General features: G+C 28.4%; 1 protein-coding gene across 1 annotated transcript in view; it reads right to left on the reverse strand.

The window, feature by feature from the left end:
* Positions 1 to 27,465, reverse strand: part of LOC100197078 (uncharacterized) — a 134,302-nt gene that overhangs the window by 90,847 nt on the left and 15,990 nt on the right. Inside the window, exons 4-9 of the mRNA XM_065802339.1 lie at positions 20,707 to 20,923; positions 20,401 to 20,625; positions 20,143 to 20,324; positions 15,035 to 15,272; positions 14,664 to 14,957; positions 5,885 to 6,089 (exon numbers count right to left, since the gene is read on the reverse strand). Of these exons, the coding sequence (XP_065658411.1) occupies positions 5,885 to 6,089; positions 14,664 to 14,957; positions 15,035 to 15,272; positions 20,143 to 20,324; positions 20,401 to 20,625; positions 20,707 to 20,923 (1,361 nt within the window). The remainder of the gene's footprint in view (positions 1 to 5,884; positions 6,090 to 14,663; positions 14,958 to 15,034; positions 15,273 to 20,142; positions 20,325 to 20,400; positions 20,626 to 20,706; positions 20,924 to 27,465) is intronic.

Below are 27,465 nucleotides of genomic sequence, written 5' to 3' on the forward strand. Positions count from 1 at the left end.
ATGCGTTTTCTCTTTTAGACAAGGTGCAAAAACACATTGTAAACATAGTTGGACCTGCTCTTGCAGCCAAACTCCAACCATTATCACATCGTCATAATGTTGCTTCTCTTTCTCTTTTCTAAAAATTCTATAATTCATTTTTATTTTCATCTATTTTCAAAAACGATGAGTTACAGTAAGATAACCATATTTAATCCTTGCCGTAACCCTAAACCTAGGCCTGACCTTGCTGCTGACCCAAACTATACCCTCAGTTTATGTAGCGGCACTCCCTTGCGACTCAGGGAATTTGATGGTCATTGTATGTACTTTTTGTTCTCTATAAAAGTTGCTAACGGGAACATTGTTTTTACAAAAAAACGATGCTTACAGGGATAAAAAATTAATGGGTACACTAAAATGTCCCCAATAATGCTAATGTTTCCGTAAGTGTTTGTTTTTTTGTAAATTCTGTCTCCTTAATTGATACTATAGGTGTGTGTGTGTATATATATATATATATATATATATATATATATATATATATATATATATATATAATATATATATATATATATATATATATTTATATATATATATATATATATACAGTATTGGACAAAACATTTGCAACCAACATCGAACAATGCTAAAAAGTGTTCCTAATTTTACATGTCTTCAAAACGAAACAAACTATACTACCACAACAAACAGTTCAGGAGTCTGGAGTCATAGCATGCCATAACATGAGCAATCAGCTGACAGGTGACAGCACACAGGCAGAATTTCGTTGACAAGTGCCATTTTGCAGCGGACAAAACAAGTACAACTTCTTTGGTTTATTTCATTTTCTTAAGTCTGGTCCGTGTCAACCTCACGGAAGTTTTTTAATAATTAAAGGAAGTATCCAGAAGTTTCCAGAAGCATGCAGAAGCTTCCAGAAGATTCCAGAAGAAGCATCTGGAAGCATCCAGTAGCATCCAGAATTATTCAGAAGCATCCAGACGCATCCAGAAGCTTCCAGAAGCATCGAAAAGAAGCATCTAGAATCTTCCAGAACAGGTTCAGACAGGTTCATTTTACTATATAAGAGACATGTAAATCGACATGTAATTCAGTCAGTATATGGAAGTCAATCAGTCAGTATTACCAAGACAGTTTATCGAAGTGAGTTTTATCAAAGTGTTTTGTCGAAGAACATCAATACAAGAAGTGAAATACAACAAGTTTTTCATTACATCAATACAGTCCACATCCAACCAAGACGTTGTGTTCAACAAAGCATTATTGTATCATCACAAGGTAAATGTAACACGGTAAGCCTTGAGAAGCGTGGTTATTTATTTTTATTATTTTTATGACTTCAATTGCAAAAATGGCTCCCGACAGCCTTGGATTGGAATGACGAAAGAAAATTATTGGGGATTACATAAGTGGAATGTCACAAAAAAGTGTTTGTGATAAATATCGCGTGAAAAAATGGACCGTATCAAGACTATGTTCCAAATATCGTTCTACGGGGAAGTTGGCAGCAGATAACAAAGGTGGAAGACCGCATTCCACCACTTCTAGAGAAGATTCTATGATCGTCAGATTCGTCAAGAAGGATCCCTAGATATCATAAGTTGAGATACAAAAGTAATTAGAGCTGCCTGTATCGGACCGAACAATCAGACGACGTGCTGTTGAAGCCGGATTGTTTTCTCGACGCCCTGCAAAAAATCCGCTGATTTCACTAAAAAACCAAAAAAAAAGACTCCTGTTTGCTACATCTTATATTGAATGGAATGGGCAGAAATGGCGAACTGTCCTGTTCATAGATGAATCGAAGTTCAACATCCTTGGGAGCGATAGCATTTGCCGTGTACGTCAACCGGCCGGAAAACGCCTCGATTTACGTTACTGCCATAAGACCGTGAAGCATAGTGGAGGCAATGTAATGGTCTGGGGGTGTTTTTCTGCTAACGGTCTAGGTCTAATACATCGAAACGATGGAATAATGGACCTTTTCATGTATAAAAATATCCTGAAAGATGTTATGTTACCTCATGCTGAATGGAATATGCCAATAAAATGGGTTTTTCAGCAAGACACAGTCCGAAACATACAGCAAAAGTAGTCAAGCAGCGGTTTTAAGACAACCAACTTAGTTTCTCCGCGCAGCGGCCTTGCGCGGCAAGGTTCGTGTTTCGGAGTTAAAGGGTTGAGAGAGGGTTGCACCACGAATAACAACTAAAAAAAATAAATAATAATAAAAAAAAAAAAAAAAAAAAATGAGTAGCCTCCTCGACTGTAGTGGCCCCCCTCGGGCCTTGAGGAGGTGAATAATCTAAAAAAAAAAAAAACCACCTATTGGTGTTGGATTGGCCGCCTCAATCTCCGGATCTCAACCCTATTGAGAACCTGTGGGAGATCGTCAACCGCAGAATTAATCGTGAAGGTGTTCGTAATAAGGATCAACTGTTTGAACAAATCCAAAAGGCCTGGGATTGGCCTATTTATATATATACATAAAGCAATTTTTTTATTTGAACATTGCACACATTGTATTTCAATGGCTTCAAAATTTTTCTTGTGACATTGTTGGAAACTTTCTGTTGCATTTTAGGGTTTATGCTCTAGAATTTGTGTGGAAATCTTTTTTCTTGTTTCACCAGTTTAATATACACCATATATATAACAAAAATAGAGATAAACTAGTAAAATAAACTAAATTATCTTTAGTAGACATTCATAGATATTCATTCATCTTTGTATTAGAAAGTGTTATTTTTTATGGGAAGGCAAAATATATATTCTTAAAATATATATTCTTTGGTCCAATAGATTTGTTCATAATGGCCATCATGTAAAAAGTATATATACAGCATATTGAATATAATGCTCTTCAACAGGCTTTAAACATTGCACCAAAAATGTTAATAAATGATGATGATGACTATCATCAAAAATGACAGCCATGCTTAATTTAGTTTTGATGATGTAAATTCTTTTTTAACACTTTTAAATTCACAAGATAAATCTATCCAACATACAATAAAAATTTGTATTTTATTAGTTTGTTAAATTTTGTAATGATTGGTTGAAATATAAATGTTTATATTTCAACCAATCATTCTCTTCACAAGTATAAGTTTCCATACACCTTAAGGATGCAATTACAAATGTACTTATAAAACCGAAATCATCTATTTCACAGAGTATTACAATTGGTTCTTTTCTGTGCAGAACATAACATTTAAGATAAAATTAATTTTCTTATTAAGATATTAACTGAAAATGGACATTCCCATAAACAATATTTAGATATTGTTAAAAAGTATAAATATTCTCCAAATCCATCTTCTTTTCAAAAAATTGCTACCAAAAACCTAGTTATTTTACCGTGGGTCTCGAGATAAAGCCTAGTTCTAAGCAGAGAATTTGTAAAATTGGCATTAAAACAGTCTTTCGTTTTGGTAACCACTTGATTAATAGACTTTGCCATAATAAGTCTAAAATATCTCCTAATAGCCATCTAAAGTTATATGTTATATGTTATATATATATATATATATATATATATATATATATATATATATATATATATATATATATATATATATATATAAATGTATATATAGATATAGATATATATATATATGTATATACACATATATTTATATATATATAAATATATGTTCAAATAGATATCTAAAGTAATATATATATATATATATATATATATATATATATATATATATATTATATATATATATATATATATATAATTTATTATTCAAAGTGTTTTCTTTCTAGGAAATTTGATATCCACATTCACACCATATCTCTAGTAGTACCCCAATTAACTTGTATCTAAATGCAGTTATCTTGTTTATCAAGACTTGTTTTACTTACTTTTATTTAGTATATACATCAGTTTACAGAAAGATGATATCCATCAGCTTTCTGTAAACAGAAAGCTGATATACTAAATCCAAAATAAGAATTCATTTAAAGATTATAAGTTTAGTGCTGTTTAGACAGAGCAGAGTACCTGAAACGCTTTTTTAAATGGTTTCCTTTCCAACATTATATGCAAACGCTGATTAAAGAACAAGAAATTCTTTGGCTTAAAAAAGTTCAAATTTGTACTCTCAACAAACTAAACTGGTTTTCAAAAATTTTATCTATACAGAAAACAAATTGATTCCTGCAAAAACCATCTACAATTTATTGCATTATTATTATTGGTAATCATTTAGCTAATGCAGTAAAATTAATACAACTGTGTTGGTCCTGTTAAAACATATGACACATACCAAGTATCCTGCTCAAGAAGTTACCTGTTATAAATGTGTCATAAAACATATGACACATACCAAGTATCCTGCTCAGGAAGTATCCTGCTCAGGAAGTTACCTGTCATAAATGTAAAAAAGAGTCATTTTGAAAATTTTTTGTAGACTTTTTAATTTTTCAGCAGCCATTCCTAAAATTAAAAATAATTACTTCTGTTCCACCATCTCAGCCTCAGTCGATTTTCTTTTTTGAGTCTACCACAACATTACTATTAATGACATCTATTAATGACAGATTGATATTGAAAGTATAAATAAAAGTGTACTTTATAATAAATTAGTAACTTTACTTAATTTAAAACTTCTTGTGAAAAGAATTTTAATGGAATGCATCAGTTTTTCGTCAGCAAAATCAGACAAATACTGCTATGTTTCAATAACTCTTAAAACCAAACTCCATGTGCTAGATAACTTATGTATAGATATCACTTTTGATACCTATACATAAGTTTCCAGTTCACTCAAAAGTTGCATGAAAATATTACCATTAAATATGGTGGGAAAAGAAAAATCTATAACTTTTGCTGTTTTTACAACAATGAAAACTGAGTATTCAGAATTGTTTGACAACCTATTGCCACTTAGTCCTAACATTTTTTAAAAGACAGAATTTGTTAAATCTAAAGCTAACCATTGGTTGAAGAAGGAATAATAGTGGCAAGCAATTTACCTTGGCATGCTAGAGTTTTAATATTAAATGAAAAGACTAAATTTTGTATGTTCTGAAACTTACTATGTTAATTATATATTTTTATTTTAAAGATCTTTTTATTGAAATGATCGTAAGCATGATTTCTAAATATAAAACTAATAGTACTCTAGACCTTCCTTCTACTTACTATTAAATACCTTTATCCAAAATCAATCAGGTATATTCTGTTTATACTTTTTTTGAAACTGAAAATAAACTCTAGCAATATATAGAATATCATTTTGAATTATCAATGAATCATGTTTTCAACGCATAATAGACAACTTTGTTAAAAAGTATGCGAACAGAAAACATGTTAACATTTAAGAAAGTGAACAATAATATTCATCAATGATAAAATGGAGAAAGAAGCAACAGTTAGAGCTATAAATAATTGGCAAAATTTTCTTTTGCGTGATCATTATATTCTAATCACAACCAAAACTCTGCAGCATTTATGTACGATTATTAATCAAACACTGAAATGAAGGATAATAAGATAATGTGTTGGAGAATAGCCTTATCTCCATATTTTTATGATGTTCATATTTTCCAGGCCAATGTAACAGTGGTCCAGATACATTTACTTGTGCTCAGTTTGCAACAATAAGTTTAAACTCACTACATTTCACAATATTTTACAACAATTCAAAAATTGATTCAACAATTGATACTACAATGATTTGCATGCTGCCAAAAATATAAAAACCGGAATTAACTTTTTGTTAAAACAAATTTTTAAACTATCAATTAGTTTTATGAAAGATTAGTCATTCTGTTAGCATATTTTTCCAGCAATTTTATGATGATTAACAAAAAAATAAAATTTTTAGTACATAAAGATTTACAAAATAAAAAAAGTAAATTAGTTAACCTTGCTTCCGCAGTTCCTAATCCACTGACATTAAACAAGATAACTCTATCAGTAAACACATTTGTTGATAAATCCAAAGTAGATAATGATAAATTTTTTATATCAGTGACAATAGAGGTTTTTCCAACACATAAAATTTTTTCATTACCAGTAGAATCTGTTACAGAAGCTTTTACAGTGAAATCAGTACCATCAGGGTAATCCGCTAAATATAAAGAAACTAAATTTTAAAATACATTTTCATTTATAAGCAAATTTAAAACCAACTCTTTTGTATCAACAATTCGGAATTCAGAGGCTAATATATATATATATATATATATATATATATATATATATATATATATATATATATATATATAATATATATATATATATATATATATATATAGAAATATATATTTATTTATTTATACACACCTAACTTACCCTTTGTAATAAAAAATGACTCTTAACTACTCTCTAGTCCTTAAGAAAAGGAAGGAGGGGAGGATGTTTATTAATTTTTGGAAAATTTTTACACCCCCCCCCCCAATTTTATAAACCCCCCCCCCCCCCCCCTCCTTCTTTTTTTATTAATTTATACTTGTTATCAAAAAAACTTTTTATCTCAAAACTAAAAAAAAATTAATGAAAATTGACCTTAAAAATTAAAAAATCTTTATTTTAGTCACTGATAAAAACAAAAACTTTTAGTGTAAACAGGCTTGAAAAATTGTTGACTTAGTAAATCTCAATTTGTCAAAAATGAGATTTTGGTTTATTTCTCACCAAAGCATAAAACTTATATCAGCATATTTAATTCTATTGAAACTATGGTAATATAGCTGTTAAAAAATTTGACCACAGGCCACGCCAGAAATAGTTTTATGCGTGTTTTGTAAAAATATTAGTTTGGATTTATAAACTGAAATTTTTTATGAAAAATGCTTATATTGTAACATAAACAATTCCCCCCTCGCCCATACTTTTATTAAACACAACCTCCCCCCCCCCCCATCCTTTTATTACATCTGGATTAAAATTCCCACCCTCACTTCTATTACCCCCCCCCCCCAAATCTTTGTATTAAGGAGTTGAGAGTCCTCTATGACATCTAGCAATACAAAATTAAGTACAGATTATGTCAAAACGCATTAATTTAATTAAGGATACTAATTAAATTTATCTTTTTTAAAAAAACTAAAAAATGCAAATAAAAAGACTAAAATATTTTTACAAACATTGCAAATGTTTTTAAAAACATAATGAATGTTTTCAGTTGTTTTTTGTTTTAATAAAAACATTTTGAATGTTTTTATATTAATTTTTTTACTGTAAAACATGTGCAGAATCTTGCTTCATCAACTACCTTATAGCCTGCTGCTACAAAGGAGTGCTGTAACAATGACTATCCTATAGCCTGATGCTACAAAAAAGTGCTGCTATATTGAAAAAGGGTTTACTTTGGGCAAGCAACCTATCATTAAAAAAAAATACTTTACTTAACTTTTGAAAATTTTTCTGGCTTGGTTTATTAGTGTTTAATTTAAAATAATAGTTTTTAGAAGAAACTTTTCGACTATCACTAGACTTGAAAGGATTTATTTTTGGCACTGTTATGTCTTTAATTAAGATCTTTTTCAATTTCAATACTGTTTTCGGTTTTAAATCTGTCAGCTACCATAATTAGTTATTTATATTTAGATTGGCTTATCGAATATGGTAGGATCTATCTTTTTATTTTCTATATTTGTTTAGTGAATAATATTGTATTATATGGTCTTTATTTTTCTCAATATCTTATTATGTAAGTATTTATACTATAAATTATGGTATACAATTATATAAACAAAATTTTATTAAATAATCAATTATTATTATCGGATATATTTTTTGTGCATGTTTTTTTCTATATCCACATTTTTTCTAAAAGTTATTGATGTTGCCTAAATTTGGGAGGGGTTTGGCTGTTTGGCTTTCACTAATATTACTAGTCAATTAAAAAAGTCCATTAGTCAATTTCTTAACTTAATTTGAGATTTTTTTTTTAATTTAATTTAAAATAAATTTAATTAAAGCTGTTATTTACCATTTGCGGTTTATATAAACATGTCCATGCTAACATTAATTATTTTAATAATTATAATAATGAATGTTTTTCAATATTAGATTCTCCCCAAAATAAATTTGAACTTAGTCTTATAAAAAAATTGTTCATTGAATGAAAAAATCAAAATATAAACAAAGAGTAGAACCATTATTAGATATCTCAATTTACATAATAGTTACCATTTTATAAGATGTTAACCTTTTGTTAAATATTTTAATATCTTTATTATTGCATTTATTGCTATTGCAAAATTTGTTAATGGTTTTTACTATCAAGTCAAAAAAATTAGTCTTATTTCTCAATTGTTTTACTTATCTTGTGCTAAAAAGAAATATATAAATATGTATATATGTATATATATACATATATATATATATATATATATATATATATATATATATATATATATATATATATATATATATATATATATATATATATATATATATATATATATCTCGGAGAAACAAGTTGAGCGTGGTACTACCAGGGACGTGGTGGGGATCGAACTCCGAACCTCTCGCTTATGAAGCGAGCGCTCTACCACTACACCACTACCGCATATATATAGATATATATACATACATACATATATATATATATATATACATATATATATATATATATATATATATATATATATATATATATATATATATATATATACATATATATATATATAGTATTTTTCATTTTACTGTTTAAGTGGAGTGACTACATATTTTCATATGAACAGTTAATAGAATTATTATTATTACATTATATATAAATTAGTAAAAACACTAATCTAATTTCCTTTGACAAATTGTTTCTCTATCAGTAGGTTAATAAATAGAGTGCTCCGTTCTTTAAGAATATTGAGCACTCTATTTGCAGAATACATTAACATAATTGTTGTTGGGTGACTTTAATGCTCATCACACTGAATGGTTAGGCTCTTGTGTCAATGACTCTGCAGGTGTTAAGGCCCACAACTATTGCCTTTCTCAATCTTGACACAAATTGTCAACCTTCAAACTCTTCCAGATAATTTAAATCATTTACCTTCTCAAATCAATTTATGTCTTGTTTCTGATCCTAGTCAGTGCTCAGTTTCTCCACATTCACCCTTAGGTGCTTCTGATCACGGTTTGATCTCTCTAAAACTATTATCTCATTTTTCTTCATCGTCAGAATCCCTCTATCATTGTACCTCTTACAACTACCTTAAAACTGACTGGGACTCTATCCATGATTTTCTTCATGATGGCCCTTGGGTAGAAATATTTCGTCCTGCTGACCAATACGCTTCTTACATGATTTTTTGGATTCAGACTGGCATGGAATCTTTTATTATCACTCAACAACTCCAAGTTAGGCGTCAAGGTTTTCCTCACATTGCATTGTTGCATTTTCCAATCGAAACCATTACTTCCTTATCTATCAGCAAAATAATTCTTCAGAAAACAGACATCTGTCTAGAAGCCTTTGTAAAAAAGTTTTGTTTAACGCCAAAGCCAGCTATCCTCAGCTCACAAAAATATCCTATTTCATCTCAAAAATTAGGCACTCGTGACTTCTAGAGAATCTTTAACAGTATAATAAAGGGTAAATCTGTTATTCACCTCTCTTGAATGCATCAGATTTTGTCACCTCACCTAAAGACAAAACTAAATTGTTTTCTCATCAATATCATTTCCTAATTCCACTAGCTGAGTTCTACCTGATATAGCCAACAAACAGGTTGATGTATTGCTGGACATTCATATCACTCCAGCTTCTGTATCTAAAGTGATTTCCTGCTCAGACTCTTCTACAGCTTGTGGTCTGGACAATATACCTGTTGTGGTCTTGCAGAAATGTTATGGAGCTATTATCTATACTTTCAAAATTATTTAACAAGTACCTATCATAGTTTTGTCTTCCAGCCTGCTAGAAAGCAGCATCTGTTACCCCTATTTTAAAAAACTCTGGAGAGCAATCTGACTCGCCTAATTACTGTCCCATCGGTCTTCTTCTTATCATAAGCAAGTTTTTTAAGTCTTTAATTAATAATTACTCAACTTCTCATCTTAAATATAATAATTTACTATCTTATCAACAGTATGAATTTTGATCTTCTTGTTCTACAGCTGATTTGCTAACAGTAATAACCGATAAGTTTTATTGTTCATTAGAAAGATATGGAAAGGTTAAAGCTATCGCTCTCAATATTTCTAAAGATTTTGATAAAGTTTGGCATGTTGGTCTTCTCCATAAGCTTTCTTTTTACGGTGTATCAGGTAACATCTTTAATATTATTGAATCCCTCCTTACCAATCATAGTATAAAAGTTGTCCTCGATGGACAGCACTTTTCTTTATATCCTGTAACTTCAGGGATTCTTCAAAGTTCTATTCTTGGTGCTATACTTTTTACTGGTGCTTTTCTTTTTCAGTTACATTAATAATCTTTCAGTTATTCTCACATATAAGGTGGCATCGTTTGCTGATGATTATGTTGTCCCAAAACATTTGGTAAAAATTTTTTTGTTGAAAATGTAAAGTCTCACCCTCCTAAAAGTTTCTTTATGGTCCCATAATATCACCGACAAACATTTATAAAATTTAATTAATATTTAGTGGTCCACCAAGGTCCTTGAAATTTTTAATGTTGGTGTAAATAGAGTTCAATGTATTGATTTTTGTGAAAGGTTTATGAACTTGTTATTTAACATATGGGAATGCATTTGGTATCTCAAAGTATAGATTCTACACATATTTAATTAAGTTGAAACATCTGGTATAGTATGTAAACTTATCCTCTTTCTTATAATAACAATATTTCTAGGGGTTATATATACCCTCGTTATTCAAGTAATATAAAAAACTGTTAAAAAAACAAACAAATAATAAAACTTCAATGTAATGTGTTCTTGCGTCTTAAAAAAGAAAAATAAGGTTTCCAAAACGATGATGTGACGTAATCACCGTCGTCTTCATTCAAACCGCCTTCACCCGGAGAACACTGGTGAAACTGTATTTCCAAGGACTCTCTCACTTTTCTCTTAAAATAGTCTTCCTCTACTTTAACAGTGTTGTTATTATTCCAGCCAAAGGCACCATGGCAATTTCTGGAAAGCCCCGCTACGGCCAAATTTTTCCATTTTCCCTCAAAAGTATGTTTTTGATGTTGGCAAATGCGAGTTGAAACCTTGAGTTTTGTTTCACCTACATAGAGCTTTCCACACGAACACTCCAGTTTGTATACTCCTGGGTAAGAGTTGTTGGGAAGTCGAGGCTTGTTTTTTTGAGTTATTAATTGTTGAAGGTTTTTTGGTGATTTAAAAACTGGAGTATAGCCTACACTTTTATTATTATTTATATACACAATTATTATTTATTATTATTTTTATTTATTATATTATTATTATTATTTATTATTATTTATATACACAATTATTTACTAAATCTCATCCAACCGACCTCCAATCTTAACAAAACAAAACTTCGAAATTCAAAACAGTTTGTTGAATGTGCTCAATCATGGTATATCGATCCTGGTGAATTTCAAGTTTCCTTCGATATTGTTAATCTTTACCCTTCAATACCAGTTAAAGAATCAATCGATATTTTATCAGAACAACTCCGTAACAGTCCTGTCTTTAAATCAAAATTATCTTTTTCAGAAATAAAAATACTTTTAGATTTGTGTTTGTCAAATTGTTATTTTTTACATGAAAGCAACATACAGACATTGGAAGATGCTGGTCCTATAGGTTTATCATTAATGGTAGTAATGACAGAGAGTTTTCTACAACATTATGAAGAAAAAGCGTTACTACAGGCACAATACCTTACACCACCAATATGTGTAAAATCATTTAAAAGGTATGTAGATGATATCCATTCCCATTTTATTAATGAGGCAGAATCAGAACGTTTTCTCAACTTGTTAAATAATCAACACACAAATATCAAATATACAATTGAAAAAAAAAGTGATTCACACGCAATAAATTTTCTCGATCTCTCAATAACAAATAACAAATCCGGAACATATCTTTTTAAAATCTATTGCAAAGATGCAATTACTAATGTGCAAATAAAGCCGCATTCTTGTCACGATCCAAAAATAATTTATGGTGTATTTAAAGGTTTTATCCAAAGAGCTTTTGCATTATGCAGAAAAGAACACATAAACCATGAATTAAAGTTTCTAACAGAAATGTTTACAGAAAATGGTTATAACAAAAAAAATACTTCAAAACATTGTTAAAAAAATTAAAAAAAATAAGCAAAATAATCAACAAAACAACAACAATAACATCAATAAACTAGAACCAAATTATATTTTTCTACCATGGGTACCAAAATTAAGTAATCAATTAAAACAGATATTTAAAAGTGTAGGCTATACTCCAGTTTTTAAATCACCAAAAAACCTTCAACAATTAATAACTCAAAAAAACAAGCCTCGACTTCCCAACTACTCTTACCCAGGAGTATACAAACTGGAGTGTTCGTGTGGAAAGTTCTATGTAGGTGAAACAAAACTCAAGGTTTCAACTCGCATTTGCCAACATCAAAAACTTTTGAGGGAAAATGGAAAAATTTGGCCGTAGCGGGGCATTCCAGAAATTGCCATGGTGCCTTTGGCTGGAATAATAACAACACTGTTAAAGTAGAGGAAGACTATTTTAAGAGAAAAGTGAGAGTCCTTGGAAATACAGTTTCACCAGTGTTCTCCGGGTGAAGGCGGTTTGAATGAAGACGACGGTGATTACGTCACATCGTCGTTTGGAAACCTTATTTTTCTTTTTTAAGACGCAAGAACACATTACATTGAAGTTTTATTATTTGTTTGTTTTTTTAACGGTTTTTTATATTACTTGAATAACGAGGGTATATATAACCCCTAGAAATATTGTAAGTTATAAGAAAGAGGATAAGTTTACATACTATACCAGATGTTTCAACTTAATTAAATTTTATAAAGCTTATCTAAGATGTTAACTTTTAAAAATTCTACACATATGTATTACTCAAAAAAAATTTCTCAAACACCAAAAACCCGCCAAATCTATGAACAAACTAATTCTATTGGTTCAAAAAATATGCTGATGAAGCGAAATAAAGTTCTAGAGTATTCTGTTGAAATACTCTTAAAAATTGTATTATTTGAGTTTAGTTAAGTTTTCGTTGATATTTCTAGCATAAACTGTTGTAAGAATAAATTATCAAACAAATTAATTTTTTTCATACTATGGCTCATTCTTGGAGCCACATCAATAATATACTAATCTTAATTATAGTATGTAAAAAATTTTTTAATATAACCTTAATTATTTTTTTTTTTTTACAGAAAGATTAATTAAGTGACACGAAGCAAGGACAGTATTTTGTTGATAGAGCATCCTTCTGATACAATCACAGGGGCACATCTTCCAGATGGACAAGATGTTATGCAAAAATTTTTTTTTTACTGTGTAAAGAAGTTGCCGGTTGCAGACAGTGCATGCCAAGTGCATGACCAATTAATGCCATTCTGGACAAAGTCGCGGCTACTCGTTTTCCAGAAGCAACACAACATTTAGAAAATCAAAGATCTGTATAGTGAGCAACAATATTTGATGAGCTCTCGGGCCAGGAATAATGAGAAGGATAAACAGAATCAAAAACAGTACGCTGAATAACCTGTATGATATCAGCCATGCAAATGCAGCTCAGCAAATCAGTAATGAGAAAGATAGACTGTTTTTGAAATTGCAACAAGAATCTAGAACTGGTTGATTGGACCAGTTGACAGAAAGCTCTTCAGTCGCAAGAAGCGCTCGCAAAATGTCAGGAACTGTTTGCCAAGCAAGTTGCATTAGTGGCAGCACAGCCACATAAAGTCAGGAGATGGATTGTGCCGCATTGTTAGACAGTGAAAACAGCTTGTCAGAAGATGACAATAACGATTTTGTAGTTACAACGCCAAGCAGGAGCAGTGCTTCTAAGAAAATAAAACGCCAAGATGTTCTTTCACCAAAGGTGGCTGCAGTTTTTAATAGGACGAACCTCAGCATTTGAACATCAACCATTATTCTATGGTGAATGAAGTAAGATATTCAACATCATCTGCAGTTTTGTCAAAGAGCACAGTTCATCAGAAGCATCAACATTTACGTTGTGAGGCTGCTCAATAAATTTAAAAGGTTATTAAAATTAAAAGGTTCAGGATGAGCATGATCAACCTGCTATTAGTATTATGTAACCCAGTACTACCTACCCTACGCCCTGCAGCCTTGAAGGGTTTGCTTTTTTAAGCAAAGGCTAGGAGAATCAAACTTAGTTGGCCTTATTTCTTGTTTTTGTTTTAACTTTTGGGACCAAAATATCTTTTTTTTTCGGTAACTTAAAATTAAATAAATTTATATAATCAAAAAAATATAATTTTAATACCATAATCAAAAATTTTGATAACTTTAATCAAAATGTTGATAATTTTACTCAAAAAATAATTTTTATGAAAAATTATTTTTATAAAAAATGAATTTTACTCAAAAATTCAACTTTTTGAATTCAACTTTCATAAACCTAGTCTCTATAAAAATAAAAATCTTTGGGATATACCCTTAAAAAACCTCAATCCTAATAAAAACCAAAGATGTATGTCAGGCTACATCTTGACATACATCTTTAGAAAACACAATAACTATTAATAAAACCAAACAAAAGCTAATACCTGATTGTTCTATGTAATATGTTGATGGGACTTCTAGATACAAACTAATCATATGTTCTGTATTAGAAATCTCATACAGAGAGTTCAGTGTATACCAATAATTATCAAATAATTGATCTATGTAAACATCAAATATCTCATTATAATGGACTGATTGAAACTGACTAGAAGGATCAATTGAATTGAATGCGACATCTCCAGGAGTATCATTACTGTAATCAGGCATCCATGCTAAAAACTGACCAGGTGATGTTGTAAAACGATCATTGTATGGTACTGCAAAATCATTTTGACCTAAAAATAATAACATTTGTTTGTGAGGTTATGTAAATTTGTACCATGCTATATCATAAAATACAACCTATGAATACCTATAACTGTTGCATTTACTGTAAAGCTATATACAACTTTAAAAAAAAGCATAGGATATGACCAAGGTGTCAAGGTAGTTGATTTAAAAACAGTGTAATAAGGGTAAAAAATGTCAGTTGCACTACTTGGAATAAATGTATTGGAAACTGGTGCACAATTACTCGAAACTCCAACACATGATTTTGAAAGAAAACATGTTTTTAATCCACTATATGCCTCACAGGCTGTCTTCAAAATCTAAAGTAAATTAAAAAGTAAAGAAACTTTTTCTTATTTATCTTACCTTTAGACACAACATAATCATTTTTTTCTTATAGGCAAAAGTCAATTTTTAAACTCTTTATGTGCACTAAAAAATTTCAGTGTTCTAATAATAAACAAAAAGTGTTGAAAAATTTGTTTAATGCAAATTCTAGTGATTTACAGTTATTTTTATTATAATAAAGATTTTTATAATAATCAGATTATTTACAGTTTCCATTTTCTAAGTTTAGTATGTTTTGATTTAGTATGTTTTGATTTAGATTCAGTGCCTTAACAACAACCACAAAATTCAATTTACCCAAAATTTGCAGTTTTAAAATTGGATTTAAGATTAAATTACATATCATATCAAATAATTGTTACATATCACAAAACAGAAAAAATATATATATTAAAAATATTCAAAAGTCAAAATATTTAAACACAAAACATATCGCTGTACTAGTGCAAGGCCATAATACCTCAAAACTACCTATTATGAGTAAATTAATGTTAAAATTTTAGGTTAAAGATTAATTTATAGGCTTAAGTAAGCATAATTTTTATATTAATATTTTTAGTAACTTTTTGGTATCAAGCCAAATAAAAAATTATTTAAAAAAAACCACAAGGCTCAATGTTTGGAAAATTCTTTTCTTTTTTTTTTTTTTTTTGAAAACTTCGATAGCAATATAAAAAACCTCAAATAAAATATCTTCAAGTAACTTATTTAATTTAAATTACTAAATTTGTAAAATAATAAATTAAATTTTATAAATTTTATTCTAAATTTTTTTTTTTTATGATAAAAAAAAAAAACTGGTTTAATATTGTTTAGTTTCTTCAAAAATGGGTTGAATCCTGATAAGCTAAAAGTAGTAAGAACTAAATATATGCTCTGAAACTTGAGGGAAAAAATGTACAAACATGATATATATACATCAGGTCAGGTTATCCTGCTACTGGTAACATTTAACCCAGTACAATCCGCTGCCTTGTTGGATACACCTTTTTAGGCAAAGGCTAGGAGAAGCCAACTCCAACCTAAACAACCCCTGCCTTGGAGCTCTTGGTGGAATAAAGGCTAGAGATTGAATGCTGGATCTTTATGACTCAATTTATGGTTTTTGCTTGTGTCTCTGTCTAGGCACTCATTCTATTATCTCCTAATGAGGGTGCAGCTCTAAAACTCAGTTTTATGGTTCTGAGGCCGGCTGGTAGTCAGGTTTCCCGAACTTTGTGGTAGCTCTCAGAGAAGCTGATACCATCAACAGCTAAAAAATAACAAAGTATTAACAGTGCCATGTTGCGCATGGATGGTGTCCCTGTTTGTACTTTTGGTGTGCATTGTCGAGGCCACATTTGGAGCCCTTTGTTATGTCTTACGGTTTATTAATAGTAATGTGGCAATTGCTTAGGCTATTAAACAGTGTTCCGAGTACTATCTTTATATATATTTATTTGAGTCAAGTTCTTTAAAAAATATAAAAATTAATAAAGTATTAAAAACTATAAAACACAAAAAACCATCATCATCACCAAGTTCTCTAAACCTATCATTCATTAATATTTGTGGTCTTCGAAGTAACTTTTCTTCTTGAGTCTTATCTCTTGCAAAGTTCACCAGACCTACTTGCTCTTAATGAGACTAATTTCAGTTCAGCTGTCTCATCTTGCCATCTTAGTGCTTCTACATGCTTCTTACTTATCTTCAGAGATTCAGGTTAGCATTGAACTATTCTCCATGGTTTTCCTCTCATTGTGCTGCTGCAATTTCCATTCATAAACATTGCTTTTATATCTATCAGTAAAACAATTCTCCAGAAAACAGAAGCCTGTTTACTACTGCTAGAAATCATTGTAAGAAGGTTTTTTCTAATGCTAAAGCCTGCTATTCTTTGGTTATAAAATCTTGTATTTCATCTCAAAAATTAGACTATCATGACTTCTGGAGAATCTTTAACAGTTTCTATGATAAGGGCAAATGTGTAGTTTTGTGATATGTAATTCCACCTCTATTATATGTATCTAAAGTGATCTCCTCCTTTGACTTTTCTACAGCTTGTGGTCCGGAAAACATACCTGTTATAATCTTGCAGAAGTCTTCATTGGGGCTTTTGCATACACTTTCAAAACTATTTAACAAGTTCTTATCAGAGTCTTGCTTTCCAGCCTGCTGGAAAGCAGCATCTGTTATACCTATTTTCAAAAATTCTGGAGAGCAATCTGACTCGTCTAACAACCGTCCCATTAATCTTCTTAATATCATAAGCAAAGTTTTTGAGTTTTTTATTAACAAACACTTAATCTTGAATTTAATAACTTACTTTCTTACCATCAATATGGATTTTGATCTTCTTCTTCTACTGCTGATTTGTTAACGGCTATAACCAACAGGTTTTATTGTGCTATCGTTATCGCTCTTGACATTTCTCAAGCTTTTGATAAAGTTTTGTATGCTGGTCTTCTCCATAAGCTTTCTTCATATGGTACATCAGGTAACATCTTTAAGATTATTGAATCCTTCCTTTTCAATCGTAGTATAAAAGTAATAATGCCTTTTCTCTTTTAAACAAGGTACAAAAATGCATTGTAAACATAGTTGGACCTGCTCTTGAAGCCAACCTCCAACCATTATCACACTGTCATAATGTTGCTTCTCTTTCTTTTTTATATTAATAATATAATGGACACTGCTCTAAAGAGCTAACACCACTTGTGAAATCTACTAAAATTCATTCTTGTGTTACTCGTCATTTAACCAAGTCTTATCCTTTTACTGTGACTGTTCCTAGGTGTTCTAAAAATTCTTATTCATCTAGTTTTTTCCTCAAACATCAGTTTGAGGAAGACGTCTTTTTTATCTTGTTTTTATTTTGTCCTCAAACATCTTTTTTATCTTGTTTTCCTGATTCATATAATTTGCGATCTTTTAAGCCGCCTGTTAATTGTTATTGAGATCAATTATGTAAACAAACAAAAAAGTCATTGAAGTCATGTACTAAAACTCTTAGGAATAAAACGCAATTGAATAAATTATCAAGTCTGTAGATTGCGGTGTATATTATGCTGATATTTAGGCCTACAATATACAAAGAATGTAAGCTTCGACTAAAATAAAAAAAGTTTTTCTTCGTATTAATTTATTCTTTTGTTTTAATGAAAAAAATTTAACCCAAGCATTTTTTTTTATCATTCTCTTTAATATTTGGGATGTTTGGGATCCCTTTAAACATATTTTTAAAATTTTTAACATTATGTCTATTATTGTAATTAACTTAAAGTTTAAGGTCGAAAAAGAAAATTACCAAATAATTATCAAATGCTTGTTAACTGAAAGAAAAAAAAAATTGTATCAAACTGTAAAATGTGGCTTTAACCATCTTAATACAGCTGGCGATGGCAGTATTTTAACTTTCATAGAGAAATCATAACTTACACATGTACATAAAACAGGTTGTGCTAGAGCATGTGTCTTTTATAATATATTTAAAATAAAATAACTTTAAAGAAAATTATTGAGTATTTGATATAAATTTGAGTGTTTTTTGACTTATTTGATATTTAAATATTTTTTTCCAATATTCAAACAATTTTTGAAATGTAAATACACAGCAAGCCGTTAAAAAAAAACATTCTACATATACATACATCTGCATACATACAAAAAAAAAATTTAACAGTTTTTGCCTTAATGTGAAAAAATAAAAATCAACTTTTTGATTTTTATTCCGTGCAATATTTTTTTAGTTTTCAAAACACTTAATTTTTTAGTAATTTAATTTATCATTTAATTTGCTCATAAATGTTTGTAAATTTAACAATATACTATAGAAATGTTAAACAACCATAATCAATACATTTAATTAATTCATAAAAAACTTTTTTACTAAAAAACTTTTTTTGTAAAATAAAAATATTCAATAGTTTTTTAATATATTTTTTTACAAATAATTATTAATGTGCAATTGCATAATTTAAGGTGGTAAAATAAAATTTGTGAGATTTTCTTACATTATTACATTAGGAAGTTGGAATTAAAGAACTAAGCTAAGCCTACTTAGGAACTATGTTTTCTTAAAAAATTATGCTATTGCATAAAATAACACGTATTAGATATTTAAATTATTTTTTCCATTATCATGTCACATTTTTCTGTGATAGATTGATTTTATAAACTGTTTGACAATACTGAAGATTTGTTTGTTGAAGATTTGGTTGTGGAAACAGTAAAAAAAGATTCTCAAGATCAATAAGCACTGATTTAATCTTTGAGTTTATTAAAGAAAATGAATATGTTATGAAACTTAACTATGGTTAAACTATAAGTAATTTAAGAGGTGTTATAAAAATGTTTAAAAAATTGGCTACAAAACAAAAATTCTATTTTAAAACAATCTATATCTACAAAAATAAGAAAAGAAAGTTTAAAAAACATAAAAACTCAATGGAATTTCTTAACTGTAATGACAACTATTTTTAAGTTCATCAAATTACAGTATAAAATTATTAATCCAAATTAAACTTTCAAAACATATATATTCATCTTTCAGAATGTATATTAAATTAGTGCTATAAAACCTTGTTGAAGTTCTCGCTTTGGTTAAAACTGCTGCTGAGTTGCAAAGTTTCAACCCAAAAAATGCATACATACTTTTATAAAAAATTAGATGGATAAGAGAAAAAATCTAGTTTTAATAAACTTTATAATTTGTTTACATTTTGGAAACACACCATTTACTCATTTCCTAAACATTTAATCTTTTTTTTTTTTTTTTTTGGATAAGCTGAAAAGCATAAAACCTCTAGTTTAAATACATCAACTTCAAACTTAAAAAGCAAACTTATGATTTGAATTTCTTACCAAAAACCTAATTCCTCCAAGTTTTGTGACATATGCACTAAATCCTGTTATAACACCTGACGATGATATCTGATGATTGAGACTAACAATAACAGCTGAACGTTTCTTATCATTAAAAGTTAAAGTGTAATCTTGCAATCGATTAGTTTCGCTGTTACCACCAATTTCCAAATAAATTGAAGCTAAAATAAAAGTCTATTAAATTCATTTTTTTCAGTTAAAAATAATATATACAAAAAAATAATAAATATAATAAACCTGAAGGATTTGGATATATATATTCTGCAAAGCTTGTTGAAAAAATGTCATCTTTAAAAACTTGAATTTTTAGTAGTTGCAAATTTTCTGGGCCAGTAAGATCTAGAGTCATATTAAATGTTGCATTCACTTGAGATTTAAACTGACGTTGAGCATTAAAAGAACAAGTTACATCATTAACTTCAACAACCATTTGATGGATTTCACTAGGACATCCATAAAAAGCTAAATTTAAAAATAAATAATAAAAGAGAGAAAAGAGAGAAAAGAAAACAACTTTGTTAAAATCATTCTAAGTCTACTAACCATTTGCATCAACTTCTATAGAGTAGTTTCCTGGCATCCCAATTATTACAGATGATATTGTGCTAGATGGATATATTGCAAGCCTATCATTTATTACTAAGCCAAATGTATTTATGTTACCAGTTGAAGTTACTATAACATCAAATGGGCTGTTTACATATGTTTTTAAAGGTGTTTGTGCAGCAATTGAAATACTGATACCAGAACTATCATAGACCTGGAATAAAATGACATTTAAAAAATTCACTTCAGTTTAGATAACAAAAAAAAAGTAAATAAATTTGACTAAATTTCAAACACATACAAATAGGTTTTATAAAAAAACACACGTAAATATTTTAAAAATTTAGCCAAAAAAGTTCATAATATTTTGTTGACTAAAATTTTGTTAAGTTTTTCTAAAATTTTGTTAAGTTTAGTATTTTACTAATACTACTGTTTTCTTATTTTTAGTTTTACTTTATGTCTCCTTGTAAAAATTTACATCATTTAGAGTTCCTTAACTTTATTTTTGTTATATTTAATGCAGGTAAACTGCGGTGCTTGAACTAGACTAAGCAGTTAAAGCCCACAGAGAAATATAAACATTTCTATTGAAAAAATTTTTATATAAAGGAGGATAACTAATAAAAAAAAAAGAAAAACAAACAGATATTCAGTATAAACACAGATTTATTTTAAGAAGAAAAAGTTTATACAAAATCATTTTCAACAGTAAATTTATCATTAAAGTATACCTAAAACAAAACAGGGCATATAGGTAAGCAAAAATCTTCATAAAATACAAATGTTTAACTTACTTTAACACAAATATACATATGCATAGAAATATCACTATTTAAAAATAAATAAATATAAAATGATAGGAGGTATAAGATAAAGAAAAAACATTATTGCTTTTGTGTAATCATAACACAGGCCAACAACAACAAAAATTTTTCTGGTGCAGAGCAAACAATTTGTTTTTGTATAGCATTTCTCATTTTGATTTCAAATATGCAAGTCTTTTTTTACCATCACGTCAAGTTGTAAAGATATTTAGGTTCAAATCTTAGGTATTTAGGGTAAAGTCCCTAATATCGTCGAAAAAAAAGTTATTCAAAAGTATGTGTAATTTATGTAGTGGTGGTAATAAACTTCTTCTCAGAATCGTATTTATTATCAACAGCGTTTCGAAGAGGCTCAGCACCAATACCTAGTATATCCCGTCAGATAAACATCATTGCCATTTATGCTTTACCTCGCGAATTACGCCTGCTCCATACTGCAGTAAAAAAGGACTTCACTACAAACAGCCAAAACCTTAACAATACCCAAATTTGGAAAGCAATAATATTTTTAATGAAAAAATAAGTAAGAAATGTGAATTCAATATCATATAACATAAAAAAATGAAAAATAATTAAATCAAAATATAAATTATTATAGCACAAACTAAAATAATAAATAAAAAAATAAATCATTATACAAAAATAAAAAATAAATCATTATACAAAAATAAAAAATAAAATAAGCACTTACTATATGGTCGAAAAATTTGTCAAAATAGAAGTAATATTAGAAATAAATAGAAAACAATAAATATAATGATGAGTTCTAATAGAAAAAACTAAAATGCAACATAATACCGCAAGCGCAAAAAACGTTATAAAATAAAACTTTATTAAAACTACAGCTGGTACTTATTGGAGAAACACACAACAAATTGGAAAAACAACAAAACCAAATACAAAGTATACAAATATCTCACGCTGTCATAGATACATTTGTGATAAATAAGATAAACACAAAGATTTTATGAAAAAAAACACGTAAATATTTTAAAAATTTAGGTAAAAAAGTTCATAATATTTTGTTGACTAAAATTTTGTTAAGTTTTGTAACCATTATGATTTTACTAACATTACGATTTTCTTTTTTTTAGCTTTAGTTTGTTCCTTGTAAAAATTTACATCATTTACAGATTCTTAATTTCATTGACAATTCCTAATTTTCTTTTTAGGGTGGCTCATAAAAAATTTTTTGTTATGGAACACCCTAGAAAGTTTCAACTCCAGTATAACAGAAAAGTTTAAAATCTTAAAAAAAATTTAAATTAACAATAACTATCAACACGCTGCTACTCAATTGCAAAGAAACGGATTCCCAAAATTACATAAAAACTTTAACAAAAAAATCATATTTTATAAAAACATCTCAAAAAAATATTTCGAAAACTCAACTGAAAAAGTTAATTTTTTTTTTATTATTTGAGAAAATCATATTTTTTATGTAATAAAATCAAATATAATAATGTGTATATAAAATGATTACTTCTTCACAAATAAAGAAACAGCATAAAAGATTTGATTCTGTCAGAGATTTAAGAACCTTTTAGAAAAATAAAAAGTGCCAATAATAAACTATTGTTTGTTTTCTCCACTTTTGCAATCTTGAAAAAATTATGCTTTTTGCCAAAAAACATACTTAACACAACTTTCAGAGTGTGATAAAGCCTGATTTATAAACTGTGATAACAGAATTCGACACCTGGTGTGATAATGATCTAATAAAATGATGATGATATAGATATGTTGATCTACTTCTGCAATTCTAAATTTTTTTACAAACACAAAAAGCACATGATAAAAACAAAATTAAAAACCAAGTAAAATAAATTAACTCTGGTTCAAAAACTTTGAAATACTTTACATCAAAATTTTGAAAATTAAGAACCAGAAAGTAATGAACCAGAAAATACTGAACCAGAAAATACTGAACAAGTAAAAACTGAACCAGGAAATACAAAACCAGAAAATACAACACCTTTTTAGTACAATACTTAAATGAACAAAATATAACTAACCTCTGGTATTTTTTAATATAACTCTAAAGCAAATAGAAATCTTTTTAAAAATTTGTAAATTTCATGTCCGAATAAATAAAAATCGAGCACAAAATCTAAAAAAGTTTACTAAATTAAAAACATTTGTGAAATATTACAAAAAAAGATCATCACATGGAAATTGTATTTATTTTTGTAAGTTTTTACTTTTGGGTTTTTTTTTAAAACGTATTAACCCTGATTTTTGCAGACTAGGACAATCAAATCAAAAGGCATGTAGTGTTTGAACAACATACAAGTTTTATTAACTTTGTACTAAGCTTGAATAATAATTAGATACAAACTAAAACAAACTTTATTATTTCTTTTAAAAATGACCTGACTATTAATTTTTAAATACATTGAATGCATAATTGATTGCACTTAGGCCAGATGACGAGCTTTTACAGAGGAAAATACAGCGCCAAATCTGTAAAAATAAATTTTTTTTATGCTGTTTTCCTTCGTAAACGTCAGACATCTGGTAGCCCTAATTATACTTAAGTACTTGACATTTTTAGAGATGAATGCAGCAGTTCTGTGTTGGTTTTAACTTTACAAATGATGATAAACAAAAAGAAATTTTATGCTAATTTTAATTATGTCTTCTATGTTAATTTTAATTCCTTTTTTAATAATCATCAATATATTGCACTAATTCAAAAAAAAAAAAGCAGCAAACTTTAATTTTTGATAGAAATTAAAAATAAAAGATATGAAATAGATATTATAGAACTATATATAAATAAAGAGTAAAAATTTAAACTTTGAAGAAATAATGTCAATTAAGTAGTAAACATAATACTTAATAATTACTGCTGTTAAAGAACTGAAAAAGTTGAGTAGTTTAGAAATAATTTCAAACAAATTTAACACGTAAAAAATTTAGTGAGTTTTAATTTTTGACCAATGATGTTAACTTGAAATACATTTTTACACATTAATACATTTTTACACATTACAAATACATTTAAAAAATTTAGTTAACTTTAAATACATTTTTAACTAAAAAGTAAAAGTAAAAGGATTTTTTTTAAATTCATTTTATTTTAAAAATAAATATTAAAAATAAAATGAATTTTTTAAATGAATCTTATAAAAAACTCAATTAAACTTTTATTTTTATTTTACTTATAATTTTGTAACTTTTAAAACAACTTCCTCAATACAGTTTGAAAAGTTTAATTTTGTATTAAATACAAAGTTAAGATAATTTTTATAAAATCTTTAGGGTCATTTTAGACTTTACATCATCATATGATAAAATGTACAGTTTGTCTATTTTTGTACACATTTGATTGACATAATTTATCTTGATTAATTATTGCTTTAAATTTATTTTTATCCTATTCAGTTAAGAAAAAAAAAAAAATTTTTTTTAACTGAATTGAATAAATACTTTATCAACAACTTGTTCACAATAACTAATCAATCAATCAATCAAAACTTATTGACAGGCTCAAGGCCCAATATAATAAATATACAATAGGTAAAATAAAGTGGATTAGAATAAAACAAAGACTAACGCACTTGAATATAAACAAAAACCAAGAAGAAAAAATAATAATAAAATAAAATAAAGATAAGAAATTAAAGTCTTATAAATATAACTCAGCTCTCCATTTAAACATCAGTGGAGACTGCAAGAACCTGTCTGAGTTAACAAAAGCTTTTATGACGAGGTTCTCACTATTCTGCAGCAATTTAATATCAAGCAAAGTGCATTATTATATGCAGCACATAAACGATGGAATGAGTCTTTTCTCCAACGATACCATAGCTGACATCCATAGATTGGGCTGCAAAAGGCATTAAATAACATGATCTTTGTTTGTATTTGTGTTATTTTGTTTGTTCCTTTCTACAAATAAGATTAGCTTTAACATACATAGAGTGCACATGTTTTAATATATCTTTGTCATCCTGCATATCGTTTGAGTTCAAGTGACCCAGGTATTTATATTGACTAGTGTATGTGAGAACCATGCCAGATAATGTGAAACTAGGGCTATTTATAAGGGGTTTATAAATTTCAAAAAACATTATTTGAGAACTAATATTGTTATAAACTATACCATGTTTCACAGCATAACTGGAGCATAAATCAAGTAAGATCTGGAGACTAAGTTAATAATTTTTTTTAAAGTAAAATATATAATATATATAAAAACAAAAAGATAATGAGTGTATAAAACCAGTTTTAAAACAGATTTCTATTGTTTATGAAACAAAATCTTTTAAACTCAGTTTTTAAACAATTTAATTACACTTCCTCTTTTAAACTGATAAATGGTTGAAATAATAAACAAACAATTACCAGAATTTTAAACTTTATCGAAAAAACTCAAATGATTTAAATCTTTTTCAGATGTTGCAAAACTTTTTTTTAAATTTTTTAAAGGTTGCCCAAATGAAAACTAAAAATCAAATACAAAAACTAAAAAGCTTACTAAATTAAAAACATCTATGAACTATTGCAAAAAAAAATCATCACAGGGAAACTACATTTATTTTTGTAAATTTTTAATTTTAAGTTTCTTTATAAAAAGTTATAAACCCTAATTTTTGAACGCATCTTCACAGGTGTAAATATTTTATATATAAATATATTTTAAAATAACATATGCGTATCAAATAAAATGTTAATTTAATTTAGATCACTAAGCAACAGCTTGCACAATAAAAGATCTAATAATAAATAGATACTCTAAGAAAGATTATATTAATCTAGAAAGATTATACCTCAAGCATGTCTTTGATTTAAAGCTTTGATTTAAAATAATTTGGTTTTACACCAACAGCACCCATTCATTGCCTAAGCATTGGCAAAACAGCAAGAGGTCAGTAGGCAAAGGTGCACAATTTGTGCATTTGATGTGCAAATGATGGGCAAATGATTGCATATGATATGCATATGACATGCATTTGAGCAATGATGGTGTATGTTTTGCATTATAATTATTAGTTTAGTTGCGGACAAAAATAAAAAATTAACAAATTTTTTTAAATGCTTGTTGCATTAAGCAAAAATAAATATGTCAATTATTGATGAATAGTCTTTATTTTCTTGATGATATTGATGAATAGTCGTTATATTCTTGCAGAAGTGTTATCCAGAGCTGTCATCTATACTTTTAAAAACTTTTTAACTAGTGCTTATCAGAGTCTTGTTTTCCAGCCTGCTGGAAAGCGGCATCTGTTATCCCTATTTTTAAAAATTCTGAAGACCGATCTGATTCATCTAACTACTGTCCCATTAGTCTTCTTCCTATCCTAAGCAATGTTTTTGAATCTTTAATTAACAAACGCTTAATCTCTCATCTTGAATCTAATAACTTACTTTCTGATCATCAATATGGATTTCGATCTTCTTGTTCTACAGCTGATTTGCTAACAGTAATAACCGATAGGTTTTATCGGACTGATGACACTACCATTTATTCTTATCATGATAAGAAGCCAACACTCTCTAATTGCTTGGAGGGGGCATCTGAGCTTGAAAAGGATCTCACTTCTGCTATAGCATGGGGCTCACAGTGGCTAGTGAACTTTAATTAAGATAAAACTCAATTTTTTCAACCAATCATTATCGCAATAATTTAGATTATCCTATATTTATGAATGGTAATGTACTCGATGAGTCATCAACCCTTCATCTTCTAGAATTAACTCTTACTTCCGATCTTTCTTGGAAACCGTATTTTAAATCCATTACAAAGATATCATCTGCTAAAGTTCCATCTCTTTGTTGACCTAGACACTTTTTTACTCCGGATTCTATTCCATATCTCAATAAATCTTACACCTGTCCTTGTATGAAATACTGTTGCCATATCTGGGGCAGATCTTCTAATGATGCCCTTTCTCTTGGTGCAAAATCGCATTGAAAACACAGA

Source organism: Hydra vulgaris, chromosome 08, assembly GCF_038396675.1.
Source record: "Hydra vulgaris chromosome 08, alternate assembly HydraT2T_AEP".
NCBI classification, from domain to species: Eukaryota; Metazoa; Cnidaria; class Hydrozoa; order Anthoathecata; family Hydridae; genus Hydra; species Hydra vulgaris.